The 14869-nt window shown below is 40.9% G+C and overlaps 1 protein-coding gene across 1 annotated transcript; it reads left to right on the top strand.

Moving 5' to 3' along the window:
- The first annotated feature begins 1524 nt into the window (after nucleotides 1-1524).
- sesn4 (sestrin 4) lies at nucleotides 1525-14290 on the top strand. The gene is made up of 9 exons (XM_062425381.1): nucleotides 1525-1700; nucleotides 8151-8348; nucleotides 8525-8707; nucleotides 8901-9146; nucleotides 10391-10505; nucleotides 10692-10816; nucleotides 11607-11773; nucleotides 11868-12012; nucleotides 12305-14290. Exons 1-9 carry the CDS (start codon nucleotides 1635-1637, stop codon nucleotides 12392-12394), a joined length of 1335 nt encoding a protein of 444 aa, XP_062281365.1. The 5' UTR covers nucleotides 1525-1634; the 3' UTR covers nucleotides 12395-14290.
- The last annotated feature ends 579 nt before the right edge of the window (nucleotides 14291-14869 follow it).

The following is a 14869-nucleotide window of genomic DNA, read 5'->3' as shown; positions in this document are numbered from 1 at the left end:
GGAGGACTTTGGCTGGGCTGGAGATACCATTGTTGCACTTCATTTTATTTTATATTCATATTTTTAGTTCTTAAACTGGGTTTTTTGGGGGGCTTCAATCTAAGTTCTAACCTATGACACTAACATAGTCAGGCTCAGCCCTGCTCCTGTGCATGTTTTTTGCATGATTTTGACCTTTTCTCTCTTTTTTTTTTTTTTTCTTTTTTTTTTACATCTGTCTCTCACAAGTCTCTGAACTATGAGTTCATTTACATGTGCACTAGTATCAAGTCTTTCCTGGTCTGGATGTGGTGTTGACATGGAAAATGAGAAACCTGGTTCACCCTCAACTAGAGGCTTGTCCAACTACATCTCCATGTTGCAGATGGAAGGGGATTTCAGGTGTTAATGATCATATTCATGGAGACAGGTCCACTATGTTACGGGTACTTGATGCTATATTTACCGCATTTAAGTGTGTGATGTAGCTGAAACTAACACGAAAAGGGGTGTACACAAAAACAATAGCGTCATATACTAACTGCTGCCTGCTAAAAATGTCCCGTCCGGGGATTAGATGGAGAGTTGATAGCTTGACCCTTTGTGAGCAGTGGTGGAAGAATTATTCAGGTCCTTTAATTAAGTAAAAGTACCAACACAGTAATGTAAAAGATGTCCTGCATGAAAAATCCTTCTTCAGTACATAAGTATTAACAGCAAAATGTATTTAAAGTATTACAGTAAAAGTAATGTTTTGGTCCCTCTGACAGATATATTATTATCTTTGACATCATTAGATTATCAATACTTAAGCATCAACATGTAAACAGCATTTTACTGTTGTAGCTACTGGAGCTGGAGCTAGTTTACAATACTTCATATACAGTTAGTTTAGTCCAGTGGTTCCCAGTCTAGGGATCAGGCCCCTCTATAAAGGTTATCATATGAATCAGAGGGGTCGTGAGATGATTAATGGAAGAGGAGAGAAGAAAAAACAAAGCTCTGATACACAAATCTGTTTTCAGTTTTCAGAAAAATCTCTGCATATTTGGTGGAGCTTTTAACAACTCATAGACACACTGCTTTATGAAAGACGACACAAGCCAAAAATGTTGAACACTCACCTTTGACTATGTGTTGTATTTTTAAAGCTTGTTATGTTATCCATTGTGTCAAATCTTCATCTGAAAAGTATCTAAAGCTGTCATAAATGTAGTGGAGTACAGTACAGATTCAGAGTACAACATTGCCCTCTGAAATGTAGTGTATTACAAAGTAGCATTAAAAGGAAATACTTGAAGTACAAGTAGGTTTCTTGATTAAATGTACATAGTTACTTTCCACCCCTCTCTGTGACTGTGTGTGTTTGTTGCTCGGTCCTGGCCTGTTTTTGCCTCTCTGCGCTGTTGTTTGCAGATGTTTATTAGCATTTTCTAACCCTGCGGCCCCGCCTCCTGCGCTGTGATTGGACACACTGTTACCGGAGCTGTCGGCTGGGCTCCGGGAAGCTTTCCTCTGCTCTGTCAGTCCTGTCTTCAGCTGCACACGGCTGCAGCGACAGAGGCTCTCCGCCTTTTGTTAGCTATAGCTTGGAAAGACCCAAGAAAAAAAGAAGACCGAGCCGCATCCATGCAATAGCACACCGTTTTTGGAAAATGATCATCTGTACGAATAAAATGGAGTACCCCCTAAGAACCCAGTGCCAGCGAGTTCAGAAACAGGTAGGTTAAAGCTGACATTAAAATGGAGAAAAAACACTTTTAACACAATTAAAGCTAGCGGCTAGCTGTGTAGCCCGAGTACCGTTCATTCATTTGGCCGAAGGGTTTATTTTATACCAATGAAAAATCTCCGTAACCATTATCCGCTGTGTTGCTGCTCTTCATTTTAAAGCTTTAAATAACTTGTAAGTTCAGCCAGCAGATGACATGTTAAAATGTAAAGTTTGTTTTAATGTCACAACTTTTTTTTTCCTCACACAAGCGGCTGAGGCTAGCGAGCAAAAAAAAAAAAAAAACAAACTCATCTTATCATCTAATGATAGCTCACTTAGGATAGAAAACATGCCTCAATGTTAGTGTTAACATCTCACTTAAAAAACGCCACTAAAACACCTTGTCGTGCTTTTGTTAAAAGGCTGGGAGCTGCCACTTTTATCCCTTTTTTAACATCATTAAACATGTTGCAGTAGTGAAAATGTGAATTAAAGCTCGCTGTATAAATGACCATATAACGTTTAATATCACCCTTTTTTCCTCTTCTTTTTCTTTGGTTATCGTTTTTGTGTTTTGTGAGCTCAACATCACACAGGCTTGCACAAACAATGTAACCAGACGCTTTTGTTGGCTCAACAAAGACGATTTCTGAGCTCTCTCTGTTGATATGTGGTCATATTTGTCTTTATATTTGTAATAAAACTGTGAGGAGGTGTCTGTGTGAGTGAGCAGTGAGGAGGAGAAAAAAGCTGGAGGTGACGATGACATCATCTGAGGATTTGGGAGAAAAGTGTCTGTCAATTAGGAGGCTGTGAAGTAATGCAGTACCATTAATGACCATAAATAATATATATAAATGTAAGGACGGGCGAAAAGGACTTAAGAGTGTAAATGGTTTTATAGCAGCTGAAATATGATTAATGTGTTTTTCCAGCCTATCGTCTTTGCTAAACATTGCCTACTTTTCATTGTGCTGTTTTTTTTTCTTTCTTTTTTTTTTTTGCTTTGCTGAACTGGACTGCCAATCAAAGTTGTTTTTCTCCTCTGTCGGGTGCTCTTCCATTTTGCAACAGATTGGGGGCGCTGTCTCGGAGAGTGCAGTCCCAAAAAAGACATGTTTGCTGCAGATTAGAGTCCTGAAATGGAGCAAAACAGGCAGGAATGTGAGCAAGAGAGACAGATTCAAAAATCTTCCACTTATTTTTTCTCCCCCTCCTCTCAAAGTGCAGTCCTGTGTGACTTTTCAACGCCTCACTCACTCGGCTGCTTGTCATTTTCAGTGTCATTTAAATGGTAGGCCTATAATATTGCACACGGCACTTGGAAACATTATTGTCTTTAAACTATGGTCAAAAAATTTAGTATATGGCTTTAACGAAGGGGGAAAATAACCACATGAGTCCAAACTATTTAAATCACAACAAGTATTTGGCAGGCGTGTAAGCACGACCGCATTTGGAGCAGCTGACTTTGATATGATCCACTACACGCCCCAGGCTTGTTTGTTAATGATCAGAGTAATGAATTACCCTGTTATCAGCCATATTATGTTGTTTATAACTGCGTCTCCTCCTCTCCTCGCTCTACCTGCCTGCCGTGTTTTCTGACAGGTTCAATCACTCATCTGCTGTACGTGGGCTGTTTTTCATCCTGCACCAGTGTTTTGTTTGTCTTGGTTGTGTTGTATGTGCTGCTCCTTCCCTTCCCTCCCCTCTCCTCTTCTCTCCTCTCCAAAACCTCTTTGGGCTGCAGCTGGTTTGTCTTGCGCTACTCCCCGAGTTCAGGTTGCAGAGCCAAAATTGCCCCAGCTGCTTGTGTTTCCGGTGATGAAGGGACGAGTAGGAGGTGGAGGAGGAGGAGGAGAGGGGGGGGTTAATGCCGCCAGGACGCCGGAGCATGATAAGGACGGACCCCCCCTCTAGGCTCAATTGGAATGCAGATTGAATGTCCTTCTCCTGTATCTGCAGCAGCCCCCCTCCTGTAGCCCCACCGACACCACCACTCACACACACAGATACACATACAGACACACACACACATGCAGACAGACATAGATGCACACACGCACGTCTCATCTCGAACTGACACATTTACCCTTGGAAGACTGCTGGCATCGTTTTTCCCCACTTTTCATTTGTGTGTCATCTACTGCGCGGCTGCTCTTCTTCTTCTTCTTCATATTCCTGCACGGACAGTGCTGCTGTTTTTGTTTGTCGGCCTGCTATCAAAGCCCGTCTTTGTCTCCATTTACCTTTCCTCCCCTCAGTGACGTCACCCCTGTTTTTCATTTCTCTGCTCCCTCTTGCTACGCTCTGATCAATAAACAAATGACCTCTCATGTGTGTTGGGAAGGGAGGAGGGTTTAAGGATTTTTGTTCTTTTTGAATGTCAAATGATCAGTACCTGTGAACAGTCCCTCTCCTGTGAGCTGTGTGTGTGTTGTTTTTTTAGTTTTTGTTTAAATCTCTGCAGCCAGGCCACAAGTTTGAATTCATCTTGTGATTTGAATACAGCAGCAGGGGCAGCAGCACTGTAATATCAACATCGCCGTCTCCTATTCATCACCCTCCAGCTTGTTTTTGAGTAGAAAAATAGCCGTGTTTCAAAATCAGCCGCTGCTGGGCGGACTGTAAGCAGAATTAATAGGTTTGTTTGCACAAAGCCTCAAAGTGCTTGTGCTTTATCAGCCTGTTTGCATCTTTGTACATGTGAAACCAAAATATGCTTTGTAATAGGCGACAGTACACAGTTGCCCTAAATGATGATACGCTCCTTTTTTCTTTATAAATCTACCCACACATGCTTGTTACCAGTTCTTTTTTTTTTCCTCTTTTCATGCGGGTGTTTTTTTATGTGGGTGGACAGTAAAGGAGTGTATCAAAAGAACTGCGGTGTGCAGCTTTGTGATTTGTTTTCAAGGAAATAGAGATGAAGTGTTGATTGTGTGTCTGGGCACAGGTATGACATAAAAACCCTGTCTAAACTGTCGTCACCTAGTTTATGTCAGTCAGAAATATTGACTAATCTGCTTCCTTAAATGTTCTTCATTAATTCAATCTGACACCCACAAAAAAAGGAAACAAATGTCTCCTATGTTCAAGACAGAAGGCCCAGATTTTTAAAAATCTTAATACATTTACATTAAACATCGCCACAAACATCATGCATGTTTTCTCAAACAGGACGTTCGTATGAGTTTTAAATTTGCTTTCATGTGAAGGTGTCGGCAGACTCAGTCACAACTGTAGGATGTGTCATTTCCTGCAGTGCGAGCGTTCACGTCAACCGTAGTTCCTGTTTCAATTTGTCGTTTTTGTCCAGACATGTTTATGAGATTACACAAAACAACAATTTCCTCTTTTATTTTTTGAGAGGGCAGTGAAGACAAATCCCATCTCCTAAGTCTGTGTCAGAGTAAGTGTGGTCACTTATTTTTCTGCTGTCATCAAAGCTGTGAGCTTGAAGGCCAAATATATGACAGTCAGTTAAATGGTTTTCTGGCTCATAGAGATTTTTTCTTTGTTACATTTCTGCTGATAACTTGTGTTGTCTTCAGTGGGTTTGTCACCTGGGTGTGCGGCTTGTTCTTTCAGTCCTGTGTGGGAGATGTGTCTGTAATTTCAGCTTTAACCAGTAAAACAACAGTTTGAACCTTTTATTGAGTTCATTCTCACACAGAAATTTAGTTTCTCTTTCCTCTCTTAACAAGGAGCTGCAAAACAGATCAAAGTCGGATGTTTTGAGAACACTTGGCAGGGTCGATGATGGTGATGTGCAGATCTCACATCGAGCGACTCGGTAGATAAACTGTCATTCTGTTTATTTCCAGTCTGAGAAGTTTCTGTGTTTGTATCTGAGGAGACGTCCTGCTGTAAGTATACGGGCAAACTGTATACCTACAAGTATATTTATTGTTTTGGGTCAGTGTTGAATGTTGAACTGTATCTAATTTAATTGTAATGCAAGTAATTAATTGTTTAATTTGCAATTAGAATATTTTTATAAATCTGCAAAAAATTAGAGAAAAAGCAGTAAATCTGGAGCTGCAACAAATAACAAATTCATTTATTATCCACCGGTTTTCTGAAGGTTTAGATTTAAGCAGCCTCTCAATAGATTATCATTGTTTTTATGGCTGGTGAGTGAAGTAAATCTATCATCCAGCATCATTTTCCAGCATTTGTCTGGTTGTTGGTGTTAACTTTGAGCCCTGGCTGCAACTAACAATATTGATAATAGATTAATATGCATATCATTTTGTCATTTAATCATTTAAACTGTGAAACTTCAAAAACTAGAAAGAAACACTGATCTCCTTTTTAGCCAAATTCCAAAGCCACATCTTTAAATGTCAATTTACAGCAATATTAAACAGAGAAAAGCAGCAGCTCCTCAGATCTGTGAAGCTAGAACCAATAATGTTTTTTGCACTTTTGCCCGACAAGTTACTGAATTGATTGTTTCTGATTAATTTTCTTTTGCTTAACTAATCGGCTATTTGACGAATCGTTGCAGCTCAAAGCAAATCCTCAGATGTTACAAGCTGAAACCAGATCATTTCAGAGCATCTCACTTGATAAATGACTCAGAACTATTAGTTCACGATTAACTTTTTGTTAATCATTGATCACCTAATTGTTTCAGCGCTAACTGAACGCAGTAAGTCTCTCAAACACTCTGCCGAGCACCGACAGCGTCAATCTGAGCTCCTTTTGTGTCACTCACACTGAACAGAGCAGCTCAGCACATTATTGACAATCAGATGAAAGTATAATTAGTTAATGTTGCGATCCCGGCTCATTCTGAAGTGGCAGACTAGTCCTTAACAGATCCTACTTCAAGTGTTAGTTCTATACAGCGTCACCCCCTAAAACACTGCCCAGTACAAAGCCCCCCCCCACCCCCTTCCTCCTCTTCCTTTAGCCAGTTAGTGCTTGATGGAGCAGTAACCTAGATTCAGCAGCTCAGCATACTAATCAGCAGCTCTTGTGTTTGTGGAGAGATACTTGTGTGCGTGTGCTCGTGTCAATAGGTCTTTGATTGGTCACCTGTGTGCTCCACGCTCCCTCCGCACACTCTCTCTCCGATGTGCGTCGACAGACAGACAGGAGTGGGCCATGGTCTGTGTCTGAGCTTGTTTCACGTACAGCCAGATCGCTCACTGCGTTTTTTTTTTTAATCCTCCAGCTCCTTCCAGACCTTTCCCCTGTTTCCTGACAGCAAATAGTAGATTAGGGAAATATAAATACCAGATAAAGAAGGATTTGTTTAATGTTTGATGTTTTATTATAACGTCTTTGAAGATCTTAGCGTGGACTGTATATAGCTCGAGAGGTGGAGCATGTTGCAGGGTCAGGAGGAAACCCTCATCCACTGCAGGGAGAAGAGAAATACCACATGGAGCTACCAGCCAGATAAACATGGTGCCGAATGCCAAAGAGCTGCGCGGGGCTTAAATTAAGTAACAAGGCCGGCTGGTCGCCATTTGCTTCAAATATCTGTGACATAAGATGAAGTGTGTGTGATATTACAGGCCAGGAATAAAACCAGATAGCAGTATGTGCTGTAAAATGGCAAAGTCTTTGCCAACATTCGCACAGTTCACTCCACAGCGAGCCATTTGGCTTTAATCAGCACTGTGCACTCAGGTTTCACATGCAGGGGAACTGGGCCCTCGCTCGTGGCCACGCTCCCAAACACCTTTTCCTAGAGGCCATTGTATGACGACGAGAGAGGTAATAAATGGCTGTGCCTACGAGGGCAGGCCAGCTTCCCCTCTCACCATGGGTCTGTTTCTCTTGGCCTCAGGTTCCTCAGCCCAGTCGCTCCTTTGTTTGTGTGTTTGGTCTCATCCACTTCTCTGCTGCTGCAGCGCTGCCCTCTGCACGGCCTCCTAAGCCCAACTTTCACATTAGTTCCTTCATCTGTAGTTCCTCCCAGCCTGTAAATCCCCCTTTCAAAGGACAACTCTGGGTGTTTTTCTTCCCTGTGGTCAATTCGCAGCATTCACTTGTATTTCACAGAAATGACGTCTAGCACACGTACACATATCTGTACATACACGGTGCTCGATTCATCCACATTTTATAATAATTTCGTGTTTGAAGCTGTGTCTAGCATGAGGGTCTGTTCAAGGCTCGAGCTCCCAGTTTGAGCACCGCTGTTTGCTTGTTTTATTCAGAGAAAGAATAATGAAAGGAATGCACCACTTGCTGTCGGCGCCGGTGTCACAGCATTGAGGCTGCTTGTCTTCGGATGATTTAAGGTGTGAAAAACGACTTTGGTCCAAAGCACAGGCCTCGTCTGTCATCACATGGCTCTAATCGCTGTTGCCTCAGCTTCGTGCGTTAGAACAAAACAAATAAAACTCGTCCACAGCAAACAGCCCGAGGGTTTTTAACTTTTCCCATCACAAACAAACCTCCTTCTTCCTCCTCCTCCTCCCTCTTTGTATAGGTGATGGTGAACGGTGAGAAGGAGCGAGTGTCACTGCTCTTCACGAAGGCTCCGGTCAGCAGGGGGAGCGTGGATGCCGTATCCCAGCAGATGGCCTCTCACCCTCAGTACTTGGAGAGCTTCCTGCGCACACAGCACTACATTCTGCACATGGACGGTCCCCTGCCATTGCCCTACCGCCATTACATCGCCATCATGGTCAGTGATCATCTCACCTCCATACATGTAGTTAAACAAAACACATGGTTGTTTGAGAGGATGTGGAAGGTCTGGGTTTAGTCACCAGAGATTATTCCAGTATTACGCAAAATTAAAAAACAACACGCTCTTTTGTTGACTTAGTTATTTTCCCTTTCTCCTCGCATGCTATCCAGGCTGCTGCACGACATCACTGCAACTACCTGGTGTATCTACACTCCGCCCAGTTTCTGAGGGTGGGTGGGGACCCTCTGTGGTTGCAGGGTTTGGAGGTAGCACCTCCTCGCCTTCGCCTCCTTAACCACATCAACAAAGTGCTGGCCCACCAACCCTGGCTCACCGCCTGCTCACACATCCAGGTACAGCAAAGCAACACACGGCCGAACCACAATAACATCACGTAGATTCGATGTTTTTTTCATATCATCACCGACAGAAAAACGTTGTCAGAGAACTGAGAATGCAGATATACGAGTATAAAGACTAATAAGTTAAAATTTGCTGTTGATGCGACCTGTCCGACCCTGAGCTGTTGTCTCTGTCTCCCTCCAGTCTCTGCTGAAGTCGGGCGAGCAGTGCTGGTCACTGGCTGAGCTGGTGCAGGCCGTGGTGATCCTGGCTCACTGCCACTCCCTCTGCAGCTTCGTGTTTGGATCTGACACAGATTCAGACTTTGCCTCCCTGTCCAAATCTCCCAACGGTACCCCACCGACCTTCTGCCCCTTTGATGCTGCCAACGGCAACACCAACGTGCCTCAGTCTCTCGCCGCTCCCTCTGAGCACATAACACGGCGACGGGTAACACTTCACACTTGATTTTATTTATTTTATAGAGAAGAGCAGAGCAAAAAATCCAGTGCAAAAAAAATTCCTTCCATGTTTTGAACATTTGTAACGCTAAGAAACTTTCAAAGTGAATTTTATTAATGTGTGCAGCATCCATTAAGCAGAAATAAATATGAAGGGTTTTTTTCCCTTGCCTTTGAGATGAGACTGCCGACATACAAAAACAATCCCACTGATAATTACAAGGTAATGCATTAGAGCTGCAACTAATGACTCATTTCATTATTGATTAATCACTAGATTATTTCTTACCATTTTAAACTTTAATTATACTTTTAGTTTATAAAATGTCAATAACGATGTCTTCAAATGACAATTTCTTTTTCGACCAACAATGCAAAATGCAAATATATTAATTAAAAAAACGATTAAATTTAAAAAACTGAGAGAATCAGCAAATCATCAGACTTTAAAGAACAAGTGTGTAGGATTTAGTGGCATCTAGTGGTGAGATTGCAGATTGCATGAACTGAATACACCTCACCTCACCCTCCACATTCAGATGTGTAGAACAATTTTACAGTGGTTCAAAACTCGTGAAAAATGTGAAAGTCCCTCTACAGACAGTGTTTAGTTTGTCCGTTTGGGCTACTGTAGAAACATGTCGGCCTCTGTGGAAGAGGACCCGTTACGGTAATGAAAGCCTAACAGTTCTTATTTTAAGGTGATTAAACACTAATTAAAATATTTCTACCAAGTCTGTTCGCTAAATTCTACACACTGGTCCTTTAAGAAGCTGAGACTGTTTAATGTTTCTGTTTATTGCCTTTAATTGATTTATAGACTACTCAGTTAATTGATTAATAATTTGAGTGTGACTCTACATTAGAGCTCTTTATTAGAGCTTTTGTTCACATTGAAAACTGTAGGGTTTCAGCATTTAGGGTGAACTTTGTTTGCGCAAATGAAATTGATGTAAACAATATGATCTGTTACAGAAATGATTGAAATGTGAAATATGTGGTTCAGTTAGTCCGAGCATGTTTCTGACCATAAAATGATGATATATTTGGCATCACTTTGAATTAAAGAGTTGTTGTGTAAATATGAGAGGAATATGGGAGAGACACACATTTATATATATTCTCTGATGATGAGCGCATGATCCGATTATTATCTGGTGCTTCTTCTTTGTAAGAAACTTGAGAGTTAATCACACTTCATCCCTTCTCACTGTCTGTTTTTTGTGTCGACAGTCTCTGGACTCCAGTTGTGATATGGTTTGTCTGAAGGAGAGGATTCAGAAGTCTCAGGAGGAGCGAGAGAAGAGAGAAGAGCGCCTGCTGCAGACCCAAACACTCCAGCAAACAGGTACAACAACAACAACAACAACAACAACTCACAGACTGAAACTGAACATGTTTCCGCTGACCTCTGATGTTTATCTTGAGCGTTACATTCAGGTCACATGGTGTGAAACTTGAGCAATTACCACTCATCAACCACACTTATGGACCCTCTGCTTTCCTCCTTTGCTGTCATCATCTCTTTTTTTAGATATGGAAGAAGAGGAGGAGATGATATGCTTCTCAGACCCATCGCGTTTTATCACAGACCCTGACTTTTGCTATCAGGAGTTCACCCGGAGAGAGGAGGACCACTTCCAAGTATTTAGAGTTCAGGTGAGGACGCGGTATTTTTGAACGCATCAGTGCTGCAGTCAGAAGCAGTTTGAGCCGACCTCAAAGTGGACAGTGGCCAAATTAAGATGTAAATTATATGTCGTAGTCAGGCAAAACCAGCTGATAAATAGTGGCGTTGACATTTTAACACATTGGTTTGGCAGACCAACCTGAATGGGTTCTTGGAAAGAAAATTACACATGATTGCGTTCACATCCGCGCTTGATGTTGGAAGCCAAAAGTAATTATAGTTGGTCAACTAAATTAGGTTTATAAATTTGTAATTTTACATCCTTGTATGTTTGAACGCTGTGAGTTTGGAGACGAACTGCAACTAAGCAATTAATCTGCACAGCATTTTCTCAAATAATTGTTAATTCATTCATTGTTTATTTTTTTTAAAGTCACAAAATAGTGAAAAATTATTATTTGGTCATAATTTCCTAGACTCCAAAGTGACATCTTCATCTCTTGTTTTTGTTTGACCAACAGTTCAAAACTCAAAGAGATCCAGTTTATTATCACATGAGACAAAGAAAAGCAGTAAATCCTCACATGTGAGAAACTGGAATTAAATAGTATTTGTCATTTTCTTCTAATAATCAAAATAATTACAGATGTCAATCAGTTATTCGACTTGATGGCCTGACATGTGGCTCATATCAACTCACTCTGCTTCTTCAGTGTCTTAAAAATTGGGGGGGGAAAACAGACTTTGATGATCCTCAGATATTTTTGTGTCCCTCAGTTGAAGCCGTAAAGTGCTGACTCATCATATTGATTGTTGCAGGACTATTCGTGGGAGGACCACGGCTTCTCTTTAGTCAACAGGTTGTATTCAGACATCGGGCACCTGCTTGACGACCGATTTCGGAGCGTGACCACCCTCCCATCGTTGCACAGCCCGGACCTGAAAAGGGCCATTTGGAATTACATCCATTGTGTGTTAGGAATACGGTGAGACTTCATTTTGATGCAATGAAAGTAAAAACACACCAGAACTTTTCTTCTCTTCGTGTTGAGTTAATAAATCTGTTATTTGTGGTTGCAGGTATGATGATTATGATTACGGAGAAGTGAATCAGTTGCTGGAGAGGGATTTGAAGCTGTACATTAAGGCTGTCACCTGTTTTCCGGACGCCACCAAAACTCCAGTGTGTCCACTGAGTTGGGCTCTACTTAAACCTTCAGAACGGGTGAGATGACTTTTTACAGCTGACAGAACACACTTTTTAACACATATGTTCAATATTTTGTTTATTTATTTCCTCTTTTTTTAATGAGTAATTTGCTTTTACAAAATAATTGCACTTGTGAATTATACATTAGGTGTTTAAAATAACATTAAGAAATGCAATACAACATGAATGCAACACAACAGAAAGGAGGAATTCAGTCTATTCACTGAGAATAGAAATAAGTAAATGTTGAGTATTTTATTAAGCTTGTGTTAATATAAACCTTAATTTCTTACTCTCTCTCCCTCAGATACATGTGAACTTACTAATCATGGAGGCACGGCTGCAGGCGGAGCTTCTCTACGCTCTGAGAGCCATCACTCAGTACATGATTGCCTAACGTGCTCGGAGAGGCACAAAATCGAAACTCTCCGCCGGTACACAGAGACGCGAGGACGGATATCTCAGCAGCTGACAGCTATGTGGAACGAGAGCAGCACTTTTAAGGACACAGAGCACTATCGTTTTGTAGCTGTGCCTCATGAATGTGGTCTTTCTCCTTTTTTTTTTTTTTTCTTCTCTCAGATTAAATGTATTTATACCATAGTGTGCCACCTTCCCCCCCTCCTCCCAGCTCCACCCCATCTGCAGAGTCCCTTCCTGTGATGTCCTCTTGAAGAACATCTCGGCTCTCGAAGGTTATGTGCAATTATTACTAGAGTTGTTTTAATTTTTACCTGTTTTGTGTTCCAGCTCCGTCAGTGAGAAACTGCTTTGTTGTAGCAGTGTGTTACCAGTGGCCAATACTCTTCTTTTTAGTTCGATCAGTCCTTTTTGTATTACCTATTCTTTCCCCAAAAGATCTTTTTGTACAGGTTATATGAATGTTATTGGGAGACCAGGGCTTCTTTTTTTTCTTTTCTTTTTTCTTTTTTGGACAATCCTATTCAGTGTTGGTGGACTGTGAAGGACGACAGTTTTGCTCTCCCTAACATTTCGTATTAATGCTGGTAAAGAACAAACACAGAAGTGACACTGCTGGAAGTTATCACATCACTATAGTTTCTTTTAATAAGCACTTTTTAAAACTTTATATATTTATAATGCAAGGTAGCTCATAAGTAGAACTTGAGGCACACAGTGTTGTGGGTCTAACGCCTTTCTTCTCCGCCGTATGGCGTCTATCGAAGATTTTTAGATTGTTTGTCCGTAAACTCTCAGACTCGGTCTTATGTTTCAGCCCCGGTTGTTTGAGTGAATATCTGAGATGTTTCAGTGAACTGTTGCTCCTTCCGTTACTTTCAGTTCAGCGCTGACACCGAGTCTGAAGTTAATGATGTCTGCAAAGCTGTTTAAAACACTCAAATTATAAAATGAAAAGAGAGAAACTGAAGAGGTCGGTGAGCTGTATCGAACAGTGACAATTAAGCTGAGCCATTCACAAGATGATTGTTTTTGTGTTGTTTTTGTACTGATGCGCTTCAGACATGATCAAATCAGAGATTAAACTGCAGACCAAAGGTTAAAAGAAAACAACTCAACCTTTCATAACCACAAGTTGAATTCATGGTACAATTTGCAAAGCAGAACAATGTGCCAACTAGTTATTAACTAGTTGTTAAAACACTTGTATCTTTTGTTTCTGTTGTTTTGTTGTTTTTACAGTTTTTTGTAAACTAGAGTACAACTTTTGTTTCGTTTTCTGGGTGTGACGGTAAGACCTGCTTGTTGTGCTACAGCCTGGTTAGAAGTAGATGACTGTTTTTTTTAGTTTTTTTAGGGTTTAGACGTTAGTTAACTGCAGGATGTAAGAAAGAAAATAGAAGTGCATATCTACAAAAAGCAACAGCGTTAACGCAGGTGCCTTCAGGCTAAAACTGGAGTGCTGCTGAAGTGGAGGGATGTGACTACTGTAGGCTGAATGTGGGCTTTGGTTGCAGCTGGGAAACGCCCCAGAACCTGACAAACTGAACTGTTTCCGGCACCATGGGGGAGAACGGGTTTTTCCCGGGTGTTGGTCAGCACCGTTTCTGATGAACATTACAGCTGTGAATGGCCCGTGTTTTCTATCACACATCTTCTACAAGCCCCAGCATCTCAGCAAAAGAGCCTTTGACACAGATGGATGTTAAAATCATTCAACTTTAGCAGATTAAAATAAAAAAAGGACATTTAACTAAAAAAATTAAATAAATAAAACAACTTTAAAAAAAGAGAGAGAACAAGCGAAAAGACAAAAAAAATGTTTTTGAAAATGTGAAGAAATGTTTTCTATAAAGATGCTCTATGAAAATAACTCCTGTCTGCTGTTTTCTGTTTTATTGTGGTTTCTTTTCTCCTCCAGACTACTAATTTAATCCATTTTCACAAAGCAATCCCTCCGTTTTTAGGCTTTTGCACCACTTACTGGTTTGACTGAATACGATAATCACAAACTTGCCTCAGAGAGAAAGTAAAACTCTTGAAATAAGTATAAATTGTAGATTCATTTGAAGCACCTATCTTAGTCTTGTCTCCACTTGCTGGGTGATCATTATGATCTTTACACACTGAAATGAAGCTTTCGGAGGGACGAACTGGCGCTGAAAACAAACAACCCTGTTTGTAAAATACTGCTATACTGTTTGTAAATAAGATCAAACTTAATGCCTAAATTGGCATTAGAGGTCCTTGTATAACTTTCAGCCTAGTCAGTTTGTTTTTGTTTTTTTGGTTGATGGACTTAAAAGTTTGAACAAACTATCCAGGAAGAACAAGAGATGTGGTTGAAGGCTAGAAAAAGCCAGGGGGTGGACTTCAATTTAGTTTGGTCGAAGCACTGTCATAAGTGCTGGATGTAGATACTAAATTTGTGTAATGTAAAGGTTTTTTTTAC

This window comes from Scomber scombrus, chromosome 9 (genome assembly GCF_963691925.1).
Source record: "Scomber scombrus chromosome 9, fScoSco1.1, whole genome shotgun sequence".
Taxonomy (NCBI): domain Eukaryota; kingdom Metazoa; phylum Chordata; class Actinopteri; order Scombriformes; family Scombridae; genus Scomber; species Scomber scombrus.
The sequence above is the reverse complement of the archived record's forward strand: the minus strand, read 5'-3'. Positions and strand labels throughout refer to the sequence as shown.